The sequence below is a fragment of the Ixodes scapularis genome, unplaced genomic scaffold (genome assembly GCF_016920785.2).
Source record: "Ixodes scapularis isolate PalLabHiFi unplaced genomic scaffold, ASM1692078v2 PGA_scaffold0__279_contigs__length_252992795, whole genome shotgun sequence".
NCBI classification, from domain to species: domain Eukaryota; kingdom Metazoa; phylum Arthropoda; class Arachnida; order Ixodida; family Ixodidae; genus Ixodes; species Ixodes scapularis.
The window spans coordinates 144133404-144151264 of record NW_024609835.1 but is presented as its reverse complement, the minus strand read 5'-3'; the positions used below and the strand labels follow the sequence as shown (position 1 = coordinate 144151264).

At 42.0% G+C, this 17861-nt stretch overlaps 1 protein-coding gene across 1 annotated transcript in view; it reads right to left on the bottom strand.

The window, feature by feature from the left end:
- The window catches only part of LOC8034811 (3-hydroxyisobutyryl-CoA hydrolase, mitochondrial), a 47609-nt gene that overhangs the window by 25468 nt on the left and 4280 nt on the right, over positions 1–17861 (bottom strand). Inside the window, exons 3-5 of the mRNA XM_029968460.4 lie at positions 16639–16773; positions 7114–7276; positions 2495–2547 (exon numbers count right to left, since the gene is read on the bottom strand). Coding sequence (XP_029824320.2) covers positions 2495–2547; positions 7114–7276; positions 16639–16773 — 351 coding nt within the window. The remainder of the gene's footprint in view (positions 1–2494; positions 2548–7113; positions 7277–16638; positions 16774–17861) is intronic.

Sequence of the window (17861 nt, the reverse complement as noted above, 5' to 3'; positions counted from 1 at the left end):
CTTGAGGTCATCCTCGAGGTTGTCCTAGAAGTTGTTCTCGAGGTTGTCCTAGAAGTCGTCTTTGAGGTCGTCTTCTAGGCGTCGTCCTCGAGGCCGTCCTAGAAGTCGTACTTGAGGTTGTCCTAGACGTTGTCCTCTAGGCATCTAAAAAGGAACAGCTTTGCTGGTCCTCCATCTTCACGTGAAGTGGAAGGGCTCTACAATTTGTTTTCTTTTTACAGCGAAGCTGTTATGCGCTAGGATCTGGGAAAAAATGTGTCCACGGATGTTGACAGATAACTCCCCATTAGTCATGGCAGGTATGAATAAATAAAAATAAAAATAGGGGAACCTAGCATGAGTCAGCCTTCCTTGACATTAATAGATAGTGAGATCCTGATCCCTTATCATCTCTAGGCATTGTCCTCGAGGTCGTCCTAGAAGTCGTCCTTGGGGTTGTCCTAGGCGTCGTCCTCGAGGTCGTCCTAGGGGTTATCCTAGGCGTCGTCCTCGAGGTCGTCCTAGAAGTAGTCTTTGAGGTTGTCCTAGACGTCATCCTAGAGGTCATCCTTGAGGTCATTTGAGAGGTTGTCCTCTAGGCGTCGTCCTTGAGGTCGTGCTAGAAGTCATCCTGAAGGTCATCCTAGGCGTCGCCTTCTAGGCGTCATCGCTCAGGTTGTCCTTAAGGTCGTCCTTGAGGTCGTCCTTAAAGGGATACTTCAACGAAATTTGAAATATTCCCGTCGTGTTCAAAAGTAGGTTGAATATGATCCACAATATCCGTAAAAGACAATCGCACGTCTGTATTTTAAGCCTGGTGGCTGTATTTTTCATTATAAACGGCCCACTCTGGCAAGCGCTCGGAGAAGGCTCAGCGGAGACCACGTGACATCCAATGCAATCGTGACGTAGGTTGTCACAAGACAAGCAAAGCTACGGCGAGGCTGACGTCGAGAGGATGGCCTAGTCGTTCCAGCCACCGAAGCAGCTACTTTTGTACGAATTCTGAGTGACGGGTTAATCTTCTATAATCTTGTAGGGGGACAATAGTGACTTCTGCGACACACAAAAGGCATTCTCGGGAAAAGGGGAGTTCCTCCTTCCCCTAATCTCTCGAGGTGGCCGGATGCGAGACAACCTCCGTCACTAGCTGTCAAGGTTCCTAGACGGGCATTACAAACGAGGCGTTAGCGACATCCACCAGGTGCTCTTTGCTAATCGTTTAATTCGTTTTAAAATTCCTTTTCGAGACTTTTTTAACAAGATATTGGTATGTTCGATGTGATACTGCTCCTTTGAACACATATAGACCAAAAAAATGAGCACCGAAATTTCGTTGTAGTATCCCTTTAAGGTCATTCTAGACGTCATACTCTAGGCGTCGCCCTCAAGGTCGTCCTAGATGTCGACCTTGAGGTCGTCCTAGAAGCAGTCCATGAGGTGGTCCTACACATCGTCCTCTAGGCATCGTCCTAGACGTTGTAAAAATAACAGCTTTGCTTGTCCTCCAGTTCCATGTGAAGTGGAAGGGTTCTACAATTTTGTCCTTCTTGCTTGAACCATCCATTAGTCTGCAGTATGAGATAAATAAAATAAATGTTCTGTATAAAAGAAAAAAGGAACATAAACTCCTTTAATATGTGAAAAATTTTTTTTGCCTCTATTACCTACATTAAAGGCCCCAATGCAACTTGTGTTTGCATCTGTGTACCTTTGAAACTCACAATTCATTACATACAAAAAGAAACATTCTGCACACCAGTTTCTACAATGAATTAAAGGGGCGATGCAACAGTTTTTGTACTTTGCGCAAATATCGCTTAGAACGAATCCCCGATGTTAATGACCTGTGAAACACCCGTTCGTTTTTCACCACATGCAATTGGAGTCACAGAAAAAATGAAAGAAAAACGAGAAACGTTCACCCCCTCAACTCACAGCCAGAACAAGCAGCCACGTGATCTGGAGTCGATTACATGCCCCCAGTGTTGATCATAGCCACGCGCTGGGGTTGGCAAGGTACAGGACACGCGCTGAGTTCCAGACATTGTTATGGTTCGCCTATTGTCGTCGTTGCAGCGATTGGACACGGGCCACTACCTGAATGCTTCTGGAGCTATCGATTATCATGAGCTTAAATCAAGTGCTCATGCAATGCTCGGGTCCAATCTATGAGCTGCATTCAAATATCTTGATGACGTAGCGGGGCAGTCATCAAAACATGATGACCGCCCAGCTACGCCAACAAGTTTTGCAAAGGAGAGATTGAATGAAAATGCTCGCTTTCGTCCTTGAAATTAGACTGCAATGCCATTGGCCAAGGAGTTCCTTGGCCAATGGCATTGCGTGCGAGTATCCTAGAGGCCCACTAGTGCCAGTAAGCTTGTGTAAAGTGAAGAACATTCCAATTGAATATTGTTGCACTGCCTCTTTAAGAACATAATTTTTTTTTTGTGCTACCAATCTTCTTGTATGGACAGTCACTGGGTTATTATGAAAGCAAAATATGGCTCACCCCTCCTATTGTGACACCATCCAAGAGAGCAACATAGGGAAACGTCAAGTTGGCTGAAAGTAAAAAAAAAAAAAAGAAATTGTTCAACCCTTTTGTAATTCAGCTGTAGCCGGCAAGTGGTCTTTCCAAGCTGTAATCTATGCCAACAACCCCGAAAACTTCGAAATAATGTTCTTCCATACATGTGTTTATACAGCGCATTTCAAACTAAAGCCCTCCCACATATCAAAAAGGCGTGAGCAAACACCCAAAGCATGTAACGACAAGCTCTCGAAAAGCTTGCATTGGTGATGGAAACAGTTTGTAAACAGTGTTCTTGTCCACACAATGGCAAAATGGTCACTTGAGAACACAGCCTTTCAGTCTAATATATCGCAGAGAGATTGCATAATGGTTCAATATTTCACAGAAAAAAAAAACGACCCTAAGATATGTTTTCCATTTTGGCTCATTGCACCCAAGTGCTGATTATAATTCGGTTGATTTTGTGGATTCAGAAATTTGTGGGACGTGTATAAAGGAGTGGCTTGACCAAGGCAAGAACGGCGGCCCCTGGAATGCATCTGCGACTCGTGTGTCTGGCATCCTATCGTGCCCGTGCATCAAGAGAGGTCCCGAAGTGGCAACGAACAACGTCGCAGAAGCCGGCGCGTCATGTTGGAGACCGCTCATTAGGATGCGGTAAACACGGCAGTCGAACACGCATTCCAGGCACCATACTTGTGGGGCAACTACACTTGGATTACGGCCCGCCCCCTCCGCACCCCCGAGCAAGTTTGGGTAAAGTACATCTAAAAAGTACTTGAAGTACAAAGCAAATGAGAGGTTATGAACTTCAAGTAAAGAGCAACTACACCGGGTGCAAAGTACTTGAAGTAAAGTACTATAAATACAATCTACTTTCAAAGTACTAAAGTATACAAGTACTTTTTAACACAATCTTTCATGATGCCCCCTTATTCCTTTATAGTGCTAAAAAAAACAAAAAAAAAACACTGGTGCAGTGCTTTAGGGGTAATCGGGGGTGCATCAGGTGTTTACGGAAATGATGCCAAATATTGGATGACGTGGCCACAGAGTAGTTGTTTTCAGAAATGGTGCCAAATTCAGAAGTCTCTCCGACTTCTGAATATGGGGCCACTTGCAGTGGCTTGAATACAAGGGGGTTAAACATACACTAGGAGGGGGCGTGAAAGGAGCACCTTCTCCTAAGAATTTGAACCTTGGCGCTTGTGCTGACCGATCGAGAAGTAGCGAGCATTCAAAATGCTGTTGGAAAGCAGACACCCCAACCTCTCAGTACAAACAGAGTGATGCATTGTCTGCTCTCGTTTCTCGGGAAAGTAGAATAGCAAGGAGTATCCTACCCAGTATTTCTTCAGAGTTGACAAAGCATCACTTTGTGATACAAATTTAACAGGTCCAAACTTGGGGAGTACACTTTGAAGTCGAAAGTTTTCTCGGAAAGTACCAGAAAAAAATACTTTAAGTAAAGTCGAAGAATGTACTTGAAGTAAATTACAAGTTCTCTAAACCTACCTGAAGTGGTACCTTAAGCACAGTGTAGTTCAGGTACTTCCCAACACTGCCCCTAAGTCATACATACAGATCTCAGCTGTCCCAGCCCACCCTGAAAAAAAAAAAACAACTCCTGGCTATGCCATTGGTCTAAAGCAACAAATCTTTGCTCTTAAGCAGCTGTCAAACAAACCCATAACGACACGTTGGAACTGGATGCTGTGCAGCAGAGCAAAATGAATATGTCCCTAAAGCAAACAGCTTCAAAATTTTCAAAAAATCTCTCAAACACCAGGGCTACTCTGGTGGTTTTTTGAGCTACCCCAACTAACTATATATTTTTAATCCCTGGCCTTCACACTTCCTGGTATGCTATTTAGTATTACGAATTTCACAATAATTATCGTGAAATTGGCAAATGAAAATGATGCCAAAACCAACATTCAATACCCGTGCTTTTCAGTGCCGTGACGTTTCTGGCAGGAAGGCTTGCAGGCCAAACGGGCAGTCTAAAGGCCTATCCAAACAGGATACTAAGAAAACCGTGAAGTGACACTACTCCGTCAAGAATCGTGGAAATTGAAGTGTCCGGCATTCAGATGTCTGTTCGGACACCGGCCAAGCGAACATCACGATATGCTTCCTCCGGTTTTCAGTGGCCTCGGTTCATGTCAGACTCAACGTCACACGCCACCTGCCAATAATGTCCATCAGTTCTCTCGGGACCTCGAATCCTTGGCCGTGTTCCAATATTTAGTCTATCTTACTCCAGGGCAATAATTTTGTACCTTTGCGTCCGAAACCCTAACCGCATCCAGGTTCGCTCTATCTGTGTTATCACATGACAGAACCCGCCGGAGTAGCTCGGATCTACTTGGGCAAGATTTAGAACACAGCTTTTCCCTTTCCTGGTTTCGGGGCCTGAAGAGCAGCAGAGGCCTTGAGCAATTGATCAACAGCCAACACAGCTTGTTAGTGCCTGTCTGGACTCACGGGATGAGCATGTTCAAGGCCCCCGTGAAAAGCAAGGGCGACCTTTGACAGAAAAAACTTTCCCCCAAAATAACAAAATAAAAAAAAAAAGGATGGAAGAGGAGAGTTCCACGATTTATGTCGGAGTCATATCGCCTCACGATTTTTGCAGTATCCTCTTTGGAAAAAAATTGGACAGTTCCGGGCATTTGATTCATGCTGCTACGTGGGTGCTAGAGCGAGTTTCCAAAGCATTCATACGACGCCATTAAACCGGTTGTAATGGGAACAATTTTTACAGTCCAAAGAGTAAATTCTTGCCTGCCTCTAGCTTCACTTTTTTATTGTAGCCAGAAAAGACTTTCACTTTGAAAAACATGGTGAGGACCAAAATTGTAAACTCAATAACTTCGCCACAAAAATTTATTTTGGCCTAATTGTTGGGTTACTATTTCAGCTGTGTTTGTTTGCGTGTTTAGTAAATTTTCAGGCAAATCGGGGACTATGAGGGAAATGCAGAAGTATCCCTCCCCTTCAAAGGGGTGCTCCGGCGTATCCCTTATGTTTTCCGATTTGCCTGAAAATTTACTAAACACAATAACATAGCTGAATTGTAACCCAAGTATTGGGCCAAAATAAATATTTTTGGCTAAGTAATTGAATTTACAATTTTAATCCTCACCATGTTTTTCATAGTGAAAGTCTCTGCTAGCAACAATGAAAAAGTGACCTCAGCAGAAGGCAGGGGTTCGGTCTTTTGGACTGTAGACTTTGTTCCCAACTGATTACGAGCAGGTTCATGGTGTAAAACGAGTGCTTTGGAAGCTTCCTCCAGCACACCTGCAGCAGCTGCAGCAGCACGAAACAAATGCTAGGCACAGTCCATTTTTAGACACCCGCTGGACCTGCAAGTCTGTCTTCCCCCGACGTTACGTCACGGCACTAAAAAATGCAGGTATATTTGACCTTTGACGGTCGCTGCAGTACATGTATGGTGACAATCACACAGTTGAAAGTGCCCGCCTAAACGCGAAACCGTGCCCACAGTGGGACGTGTTGCCACTTGTTCCGTTGTTGGCAAGCTATAAACGTTATATTTGCGCAGTGTTCGCTTTGTTGCTGCTATTTATAGTCTTAAATTATATGCTCTGCGCACGTGATAGGTGCGAGATGGTCGCTTCACATGTCGGCTGCTCTGGCGGCAATGACAATTAGAGCACTGGCTCTTTCGATTAATATATTTAATGCTTCTCATAGTTCAATTAAGAAAATGAGAGCTTACCATCTAATGAAGAAGCTCTGCAATGTAACTTTCAGGGCGCCGAAAATACACAAGGACAAGATACAAGAAAGGAGACGTGAACAAGGCACCCTGAAAGTTATCATGAACCAACTAGCCCAGATTGCCATTTTTTGCAATGTACCTTCAATTCCAAATATGAAACCGCCAAAATGTCGCGGAAGCAGACGTGCCAAAATAAAACCGAATAGAAGAAAGGTGAAAACTTTTTGCTTTAATATTTCCGTTTGATACTTCTAAACCTGAACAGCTTGCAGGCACCATACATGCTCCCGCAAGATAAATAAGGAAAAAAACCCTGCACATTGACCCTTTCTTTACACTACACCTTTAGAAACAAAGCCCCATCGCTGAAAAACCTATCTTTTGGGAACAAAAGACTCGACCATTAAAGTGTTTGACCTTGAAAGCATCAGCAGCTTCAAGGACACTCCTGGTTTTCAAGGACTCGCACAAAAAAAATTCCGTTTTAGCTTTTCTCCATGATATGGCACTCCTAATTTGTTCAAACCAAGCATTGTTCACAGAAGAAGATATGGACCATTCCAATAATCGGCTTCTGCGTGTTGCCATCCTTGTTTACTGGGCTATGTTCTGAGTGTGCGCTCTACCCTGCAAAGTATCAGATGCATGCGTCCACAACAACACAGTGACTTGGCCTTTTGTGCACAGGTGACAAGCGCTGGAAAGGTGCAGTATGAAAAAAGTTTATTACTCCTCTGTCAAGATGGCCCCACTAAACACCGCAACCTAACCTTCTCTTTCGATGAATCCACCCTTCCCTTTGGGAACACGAACTTCCCTTGGCCTGCGCAAAGGTAAAACTCACCAATGAGATTGTTGAGGATGTACACCTCTCGGAAGAAGATGTCCCTGAGGTTGGAGTCCTGGTCATTGACGACAGCCTTGACATCCCCTCCAACACTGAAGGCTTTGGAATCTTTATCGGCCTTGATGATCACCATCTTCATGCCAGGATCTGCCTGCCATTTCTGTCGTCCCCACAGAGGCCGTGCATTGCGAAACAGAAGGAAAGGGTGCAGGTGAATTGGCATTTTGTGTGACAGTTCAATACAGTGCACACAAATAAAAGCCACTGCTCGGTCAGTTATAAAAAAAACATCAACTGAAGCCTATATTTACAAAAAGATGAAAATGTAGACTAAAATACAACTTCTATCCAAGATTAAAAAAAAAAATCTTAAATTATATTTTGTTTTAGGTTTTGGGTTGTATTTACAGGTAGTGTAATTTACATTGCAAGTGAGTACACCATGGTGCAATCATGGCACAGATGGAAGCCTGCTCCCATTATTGCTTTTGAGCTCTTTGGCTTTGTCACCACTTGCCTTTTTTCCTCTCCTGTTTCTGCCGTTCAGATATAAATTACCGTATTTACTCGAGTAATAGCCACACTGTTTATGAAGAAAACCTGAGGGTTTGCTTTTTCACGAAGCATGTGGATTGCCAATCACCGCGATCGACAACATGATTCCAACTGTTTACAGGACAGAGATAACGTCTTTGTGCAAAGATACCATCTGTGAAGATTTAATTTGTATGGAGAATCACGTTCTCGATCCAATTATTCACTATGTTATTTATGCGCAACGCGATGATTGGCTGCATATGTGCTTTGTGGAAAAGTAGAGACAAGGGCCTTGCTTATAAATAGTGCGGCTATTACTCGAGTAAATACGGTAGTTTAAACACACTCCCCACCTAGAGGAGTGAAGTGCATTTTTGGTGTTCATTAAGTCAGAAAGTAAAATCAGATCATTATTTCTATCTTATTCGGTTTGGTATTGCGTAGACTTCCTAAAACAAATCAGTAGTGGTTGAGCTCGAACACCCTGGCTAAATGAAGAAAACTGTATTTTTGTATTATACCACATTTTTTCTTCATTTTAGGTTTCTTCTTTTGTCAACAGTATTTTCATCAAAGGGGCACACTTCCCAAAGGGTCAACTTTTGAACCTTTGGCTTAATATGAATAAAATTTATAGGATATAATGGCAGTTGCAAAACAGAATGCAGTGCAAAGTTTCATCTGTGTACATGAATTGTAAAAGAAATTATAGTGTTTTTATCAGGAACACACCAACTTTGTTTAGGAAAGCTCGTTAGAAAACCAATGTAATACCCCACGTTTTTCTTCATTACATCTGCAACACAATGCCTGGAAAGTGCAACTGTGAAAACAAAAGTTCCAAAAAGTAATTTATTTTATGCTAACATCGCGGTAAATAATCAAATAAATTTTGTCTTTTATGTTGTTAAACAAATCTTAACATCTTTTATAAAAACACATCAACAAAGAAAAAAAAATGGTTTCACAGTTGCATTGCCTATAAAATTCCAGTTAGGAAAAACATTGAGTTTTTTTTTCCGTCCCATTACCAAACGATAGTTTTCCTCAAGTGAAATTTATGCCAAAAAGTGGGACGAAGAAAAATGTGTTCAAAGTGCTTTAACCTTCACCTTTCCTTTAGCATCAATGGACCGAAAATAATTAAAAAAAAAAAGAAAAAAGAAAAACTATGCAGTGTAAACTAGTTAAGCTTTCTGGGAATACAGTCTAAGCTCATTATAACAGACCTGGTTACAACAGACATTTGGATATAACATACCGATCTGTGAAGTTCGGTTGGTTTTCCTCTATGCACCACTGACTCAAATTCGTATCTGTATACAACATACTCCTTTTACAACAGACCGAAACCTTGGTTAAAATCAAGGTCTGTTATAACGAGCTTAGACCGTACTCTCTAGATGTTGGTGGATGTAAATATGTCATTTTCCAAAATCAACTTTTTTAGCAGAAATCTTTTTCTCTGGGTAGTGTCCCCCCTCAAGGGGGTTCTTATATGTAATGTGTATTTATTTACATTTGAGATGCTTGGCATACATACTTTGAGAGTTTGCTCCAGCACATTTTTGTTTTGCATGCTTCTTTCTGTCATTAATTTGGCACTGTTTCGTCAGTTGTCTCAATTTGTTGGAGCTCCAGGCAAAATGGCTTTTGGCAAACTTGTAGATATTTGTTTCCAACATGTTGGATCTCTGACCGAGTAGTGACGCATGTTCCGATTGGTAGGTTGGCTGTGTTCGTAGCTTCTCCTGTTTTACAGTCTCAATCATGTGTTAGAAGAGGTGTTCAACATGGGTGTGGTTGAAGATGGTTGTCTGCACAGCTACTGATATTTGATCTGTTGCTCCCTGGCTATTGATAATTTTTGGTAAAATTCCCAATAAGGTTCCCATGGCTTCATTATGTTCATTCTGTTACTGGGTTTTTGGCATTCAATCATAGCTATTCTGTATATCTCAAGTCTTGCCACAGTGGCGCAGAAAGGCGCTTATGTCCGTTTCGCACTGAACAGAAGCAAACGGAGACCAAGGGGGTGAGGGCACTCAATCTTAACCATAACCGGAGCGTTGGCAGTTTCTACACACCTTGTTGGATGTCCCTTACCCCCAACAAGGACACACCTTGTTGGGGGAAAAGGGGTACGGAATAAAACTTTAGCGCTTATTTCCTTGTCTAGATATGAACTATCAAACGCAAAGACCTGAGATACATCAGTCGTTCGTCAGGAAAACGAGGGAAAAGATATTTTAAAACAAATTGTTTGGATGGCTACCTTACTGTTGGGATTCACAATGCCGAGCAGTTTGAAAGTGTATCATTTGATTTGTATGCAGAGACGTGCTAGTACTCTTTGGTGGTGATGACTTCAAGCGTTCTTGTCTAACCGAAATTGTACTCAAATGGTTGCATTGTGGCGACTGTTCTTGATGCTCGGTTCTTTAATTTTGATTGTTCTATTGCTATACACTCCTGGGGCAAGCCGGAAGGGTTTTCAAAAACAAAAGTAGTGCACTTAGTGACAAAAAGATGATGTTGGCGCAACATATAATAACAGAAAAAAACAAAAAAATGCTTACAGAAAACTAGGTAAGCAAAAACTACATACATTGTTATACATTGGTTAGGGCGTTGGTAAACATCTGAGCTGAAGTGATCGACACAATATCGCTGGGTAGGCTGTTCCGATCGGAGAAAGCGAGGAGGAGAGAGGAGTTTTTAAATAGGTTGGTGCGAGCGAAAATGGGGCGTACTTTCAAGGGGTGATCTACGCAGGATGAGACATGATGAGGAGGCTGGATGTATGAATCTCTGAAAGCAGATGAACCATGGTATAGTTTGAGGAAGAAGGACACGTGGGAAATATATCTTCGACAATGAAGTGGCGAAAGGTTGAGGGAATGTTTTACGTTAGTCACACTTGAATATCGGGAGTAATCCTTAGCTATGAACCTGGCGGCTTTATTTTGAAGTGCCTCAATATTATTGGTTAGACACATCTGATGAGGGTGCCAAATAATGGACGCGTACACCAACTGCAATCTTACGAGAGAGGTATACGCAAGAAGTTTAGTTGCCTTATTAGCCTGGTACAATGAATGCTTAAGAAATCCTAGAGTTTTAGACGCTTTGCTAATGATATGCTCAGTATAAAGGTTCCATGATAGGTTAGCTAAAAGGTGGATGCCGAGATATTTGATTGATGTGACATTTTTAATCTGGTTCTCTCCAATTGCATACGTGGGGCGATCAACATTTAATTTGGTAGTGAAAGTTAGAGACTTTGTTTTCGTAATGTTGATTTGCATCAACCAAGTGATATACCATTGGCTGATTATTTCAAGGTCGCACTGGAGTATACACACATCTAAAGGAGTGGATATGGGGCGATAAATGACACAATAATCCGCGAAAAGACGTATGGTGGACTGAATGTTATCGGGAAGGTCATTTAGTATATAGAAAAGGAACAATACCGGACCAAGAACCATACCTTGTGGGACACCAGACTTTACCGGTGTGGGAGAGGAGACATATTTATTAATCACGACAGATTGAGATTGATGTGATACAAAGTTTGCTATCCATTCAGTAACTAATTAATTTATATTAATAGTACCCAGTTTATATATCAATCTGTTGTGGGGGACCCAGTCAAAAGCTTTCGCGAAATCAATAAACACAGCATCAATGGGATGTGAGGAATGAACAGAAACATGGAGGCCCTGAATTAATTTAAACAGCTGGGTTTCACAAGAATGCTCGCATTGGAAGCCATGCTGGTTCGGAAAGAAAAGGTTGTTACCGGATAAATGAGTCATAATCTGGGATGAAAGTATATGTTCCATGAGTTTGCATGCCACACAGGTTAGCCAGAGAAGAGGGATTGTTGAAACAGCGTACCCAGTAGGACCCCAGATACGTGTTCGGTTAATTTGAAGAGTTTGTTGATATTACATCAGGGCCCGGGCTGGAGTTAGTGTTCAAACTATCAATGGCACACTTGACCCCGTGACTGGTGACAACAATGTCCTGCATAATACATTCAGCATGAGATGGCAAAGTGACTGGCTGAGGGAAGTCATCCTCCTCAGTGAAAACACTGCCAAAAAAGGTGTTAAACTCAGTGGCCAATTAGCGTGGGCCCAAACAAGGCCCATCATCACAAGAAACGCTTGGCAATATTGATGAATGTTTAGGATTAATTACTTTCCAAAAATTTTTTGCATCAGTTCTAAGCATGTTCGAGACATCCTCGTCATAAAATAGTTGTTTGGCGGTTTTTATTTGTTTTTTACATATAGTAACTGAGTAAGCATGATAAACGGTCCAGGAACGTTCCGAGTCTGAGTGAAGGGCGTGCCTGTACAGACGTTTCTTTTTTTTTAATAGATCTTTTAATAGTGGTTGTAAACCAGGACTTGTGCAAACTTGGAGCGATTTTTAAAGTTGGAACACACATAGATTGAACCTCCAATAGCTTTTCCTGAAAAAGGACCCAATTTTCATTCACAGACCATTCATCAAATCCACTTAAAAATATGCTGGAAAAGTCGCGTAACACAGACTCTCAAGTTGCCGAATCAATTCTCTTGTAGTCAAATATTTCTTTCCTTATTGAGTCCCGCTTATTAACAACCAGAGAGAAGTCACAATGTATAGCATGATGATTGCTAATTTGGTCGATTACTTTCACACTAGCGTGTCCTGGATGGGTTGTGAAGACTAAGTCAAATACAGCATCTCCACTAGTAGGAGCAGTAATTATACTTGCTTCATATTAAAGTAATTGGCCATATCAAGTAACTTGCGGCACTCACTTTCCTTTGCACATTCATCAGGTACAACACAGGCGCCCCAGTCAATGCCAGGATAGTTGAAATCTCCAGCCAATATGAGAGGACAGTTAGGGAATCTACATTGGATCTCGTCGATAACTTCTGTGAGGCCCTCAACAAAGTCGGCCGGAGAGCTTGGAGGGCGGTAGCACACGCCAACTACACATGTCTGAAATTCCAGCTTTATGGTGACCCACAAAATTTCAAGCAAGCTGTTACGGGAGATAACAGAGGATGAGGCGCTGGTTTCTAATAGCTACTATTACTCCGCCTTCCCTGGCACCCGGTCAATCCTTGCGATAAACAGGGAAAAAATTAGAAAAAGACTACTTTGAGTCTGCAATATTCGAAGAAAGCCAGGTTTCAGTTCCTAACAGGCAGGGATGGGCAGTATTTCAAATACAAATATTTGAAATACGTATTTCAAATACTTTCTGTATTTTGCCTTTGTATTTAATTACAAATTGGGTAATGTATTTGACGTGTGTATTTAAATACTAAAACGTGGGTATTTCAAATACAATTGTAATTAAATACAATTTTGTGGGCGAAAATACATCTTGTTTTTATGCATGTGGTTGCAAGATATATTCTCCATCCTTTATTCGGCCATGGGGCTTTTTTCTTTTTCTCCTCCGGCTTTATTTTAAAGGCACTGTCCAGAGCAGGAAGAAAACTACGTTCTGCACCGAATGCAGTGTCTCTCAATCAAGCACAAGCGTTTAGTGACTTTGTGATTACGGTGCTAGTCCAGGGCAAGAATAGTGATGAACTCAAACGTTCACAGGCAGACTGGCTAAATAAGTGCCTGTGACAACTTGTGATGCTTTCCAGCCTGATTTCCATCCATATTTTTGCCTGAAACATTCTAAATGCGCGGGTCATCCAGATTTTCGTAACTGGTGCGGGTTGCAATAAAAACTTCTCTAGCTAGTGCTGCGCGTCTTGGTCGTCTCGGTTCTTTGTTGGTCTATATCAAAATGTAATCGACAAAAAAAGCTGCTTGAAGCTCTGTATTTTTTTCACCTATTACGTCCAAGCTGATTACATTTTTTTTTGTGTGATTATATTTCTATTACGTTACAAGTGCCTCGCACACTAACTCCCGAGTGTGCAATGCAAAATTAAAATGAGATACCCAGAAACCCGTTGCAGGTGCCCTGAAGTCGCCGACGCAAATTTTGAGGCATGTATTTGGAAAAGTATTTGGAGGAGACCAAATACATTTGGTTGTATTTGTATCTTGTATTTAAATGCTTTTTTGAAAATGTAATTAGATTTGTAATTATATACATTTTTGACGACGTATTTCGTATTTGTATTTTGATACATATTTGCATGTATTTTGCCCATCCCTGCTAACAGGACATCAACAGAGCATGCATCGATACAAGTAAGCAGTACGTAATGCTTTGGAAGCAGACTTCGAAAGTTGGCTATAAGAAAGGAGAGAGAACCAATCTTTGTAGCGCAGCATGAATTGGATTAATTTTTTTGTCATGTGCTGAGATCAGGCAGATTGTCTCTGGGAATACAAACAACTTAATCAGTATTTGCATCGCAGGCGTAAGTAACATTGTTTAATATGAGCTTATTGTATGATAGCCGAAATTTGCTTGCGCCTTGATTTACTTTTGCAAAGTCACGGAGTTTATTGTGGGCAAGTTGCAGTCAAGGTGAAAAGTCATCTTCAATCCAGACTTTTGGCGATTCCAAATTTTCTAGTTTGTGAGCATTTTGCTGAACCTCGGACTTGCTTTTAAAGTCAAGAAATTTTATAGCAATCGGACGAGAAGTTCCACCCCTATGCTTGCCGATGTGATGTACACGCTCAGTTTCGCTGGGGTTAACATTTAAGTGGGTTGAAAAGAATTATCTGATCTTGTTTTCCGGGTCGTTCCAGGTTTCACGCTCAAGTTCAGGTAGGCCCTTCACTATTACATTGTTACTTCGTAAAGGATTGTTCAAGTCGTCGACAATATCAACGACACTTTCCAACCCACGATGCCTTTAGGTCAGGGCCCCCATTTCAGTTTAAAGACTGGAAACAGTCTGGTCAAGGGACTTGACATCTCTGAGCTTGGTAACCTCGCGAAGAGATTCCTCCAGAATCGACACGCGCTTTGAGATGTCAGTTATTCCTGTATTTATGACAGCAAGTACAGCTGAAGTTTCCTTCTGACACGTTTTGTTCGATGTTAATTAAACAATAAACAAATTTCACCTAGTGGATGCCTTTGAAGCTTTGTTAGAGGACCCTGATGTCAATGGCCTCGCAAGAGCAGTGCCGCTGGAGTCCGGTGTACAAGCACATGCCAATCGGGCCTGTACACGAATGCAATGCACTGGCAAGCTTCACTGCACCATTCCCGCATTGAAGAAAGTTAATGGCCGGGCGACCGTCTTCCTCAAACAGCAAGTTTGCTTCGTTGAATGGATCAAATGTTTGCAAACATTCTGCGAATTTATGGCGAGATGCCAAGCTACTGTGCAGCGGGGGGCTTGGGCAGCAGCCCGGTGTATCGACCATCGTGAGACGCCGACGCCCTGTTCCCCCAGGTTGCAAATGAGGAAGGACTGCCGAAGCTGTCCATATCGTTCGTCCGTCACACCCGAAGCTTGCGCGGCAGTCGTTTTTGTAGTTGGGACTTTCACTACGAAAAAGGAGTGCTAAGGCGCAGAAGTAGTATGTGAACCAGTCAACAGCACGGCTTGACCAAATAAGTGAATCGCTTGACTTTGATGCCGCTGCAAGCAAGCCGGAGGAAGCGTCGTTGACTGGTCGTCGTAGTAATAATCTTTGAATTATCTGGTATCCTACACACACAACCACAGGTAGCCTGCAAAGCGAGCATTCCGCAAAGGCAGTGGTGGCGGTGGGACGGTGAGATGGTGTGGTTGTGTGGTCGTGCAGTACTTGGGTACTTCGAGTAAGCGAGATTGTAACGCGTTGACGCCATCAAGTGTCAAAGCTCATTAGTACAATACGCTTCGCCCTGTCGAGGCCGATGGCATCACGGGTGCAACCGATATTTCAAGATGCATTGTGCTCTTCAATGGCTGATTTTGAAGCGCTCACCAAAATCCCTTATTTAGAACAAGATATATACCTACTGTAATATCCTGAGAAATGCCCGACCCCCAAAAAAGATAAGCCACCCCTATTTTTGGCTTGACATGCTATTTTTTTTAAACACCGAAAGATAACCCTCTTTTAGTAACCATAGTATTTGGATCAGTGATGGCCTCGACGTAAATGCATTTAGTTAGCTATGGTGAGACATAAGCGAACATTGCTGACTAGGAAGCACAGTCATCCTTGCTTCATTGCCCCTCGCCGCAATAAGAAGTCTGGCAGGGACACATAACCCCAAATAGCATTCCTTAAAATTTTCTTAATTGCATACCAAAAGTCAACCCACCCCTACTTTTCACCCGATTTGCTTTTGATTTTAGGTGGGCTAACTCTCGGGATAATACGGTAGTCATATGTTCAAGATACAAGCATAGATTTTCACTTATAAATATAATTGATCATATTCAACTTCTTTTTTAACGCAGATGATAAAGCCAACGTGGACTTATCATTTGCGTTTTTGCACCACCAGTCTAGAGCCTGTTGCACGGGCGGTAACTTTAGTGCGCCACCACGCTTCAACCACACTCCCAATCTTTCTCAAATGTACTGATTTAGGGGTTCTCAATGGTGCTCAGCATATTTCTAATTGGAATCATAGTTTATTTTCACTAATTGAAAAGTTTATAACATATTTTAGTTAAATATTAAAATTATCGTAAAAATTATCTATCTGTATTATGTCCCCCTGGCCGTATAACTCATCTATGCAAACCGGATTTGTAGCTTTCAAAAATTTTTCGTAACCAAATCTATAGCCTAAAAAAACAGGCTGCATGACTGCCAATTGTTTAATATATGAACACGGGGCAAAGGAGTTCTTAAACCCACATGCATTCATCCATTTTTTGATCCCAGGGTCATTTGGGCGGTATATCAAGAGGCCAACGATGTCTACAGATGACAGCTGCAGTAAGAAAACTATTTTCACGAATAAAATTAATAAAACAGAAACAAGATATGTCGTGCAAAGAGAAGAGAGTGTAGGAGCTCAATTTGTACAAGCCTCACCTTGAGGGTTTGGTAGATCTGCCGGATCATGCTGAGGGAGAGGGCATTCAGGGCCTTGGGTCTGTCCAGGGTGATGACGCCTTTGTTGCCAACCCTCTCTGCTATCACATTGCCCGCCTCGGTCGACATGGCTCTCTGAGAAGCAAAGGGCCCACTCTATCAGGACCCAGAGAAGGAACGTCGAAGCAGTCACACGACTTCGATGAAGTTTTCTTTATTGCTTAGTCTAGTCGATAAGATACCCTACTCATAGCATCTGGGAGAAAACAAGCCTTCTCTTCCTGCCACATTTACTTTTTTGAGTAAAGAGAGTGGAGATAACATTACCACTTTTGTCATCATTGTTAATGTATCCAACGAGAGCAATTTTGTCCTGTTAGCCCGAAAGCACTCCAATGATGCATAGCAGTGCTACTCATAGTGCAAACCAATGCTGCTGCAACTCATCTTGAAGATATTTCATGCTAACCTATAAGAAGGATTCCGTGTTATTGAAGTTTATTTCTTATGAAATTCGGCGAGTGTTTTACGGAGTTTATTTTTTACTGAAAATCCGGAGTTATCAGAGTTTCCTTCTGTTAGATTGCCAATCCTCTGAAATTCAAAATTTTTACTGTGTTCCCAAACTTAAAAGATTGAAAAAAAAAAAAAAAAATTAGCTTTTCTATTTTGGTGAACAAGGAAGATTAGCGATGCTGTACTATGGAGGGAATGAAGTATTTATAAATGTAAGAATTAAGGTGTGATTGGGTAATCGGTTATTTGAACGATTAAAGAATCAGCCATATATGTAACGATCCGGGGTTGTTATTTATTTTGTAACCACAGTGACCATGGCCTTGTGATCGCTGTGGCACACCGCCATAGGGTGTACGCTGACGGCAGGCACATTCTTCGTGAAGACGAGGTCTATACACGTCCAATGCCTGGTCGTGGGCACCGTAGGTTCGTAAAACCTACGGTGCCCACATAAAAAAACAGAACTGCTCTAAACTGAAACCAATCTGGAGAGGAAGAGGAGAAAGTTACCGAAAGTCACATGCCTGTGCTACTTCTTTTTTTCAATCAGAGTATTTGCAGATTTTAAAAAGCCACAAAAAATGGTTATACTATTTTTTGTCTATTTTTGGTATTGAATGTGTGCCTTCGATGACCCACGACTTTGATTATGTTTAGTGAATGTGTTTAAACTAGTGATGGGCCAAACTTTTGCCGAATTGAAA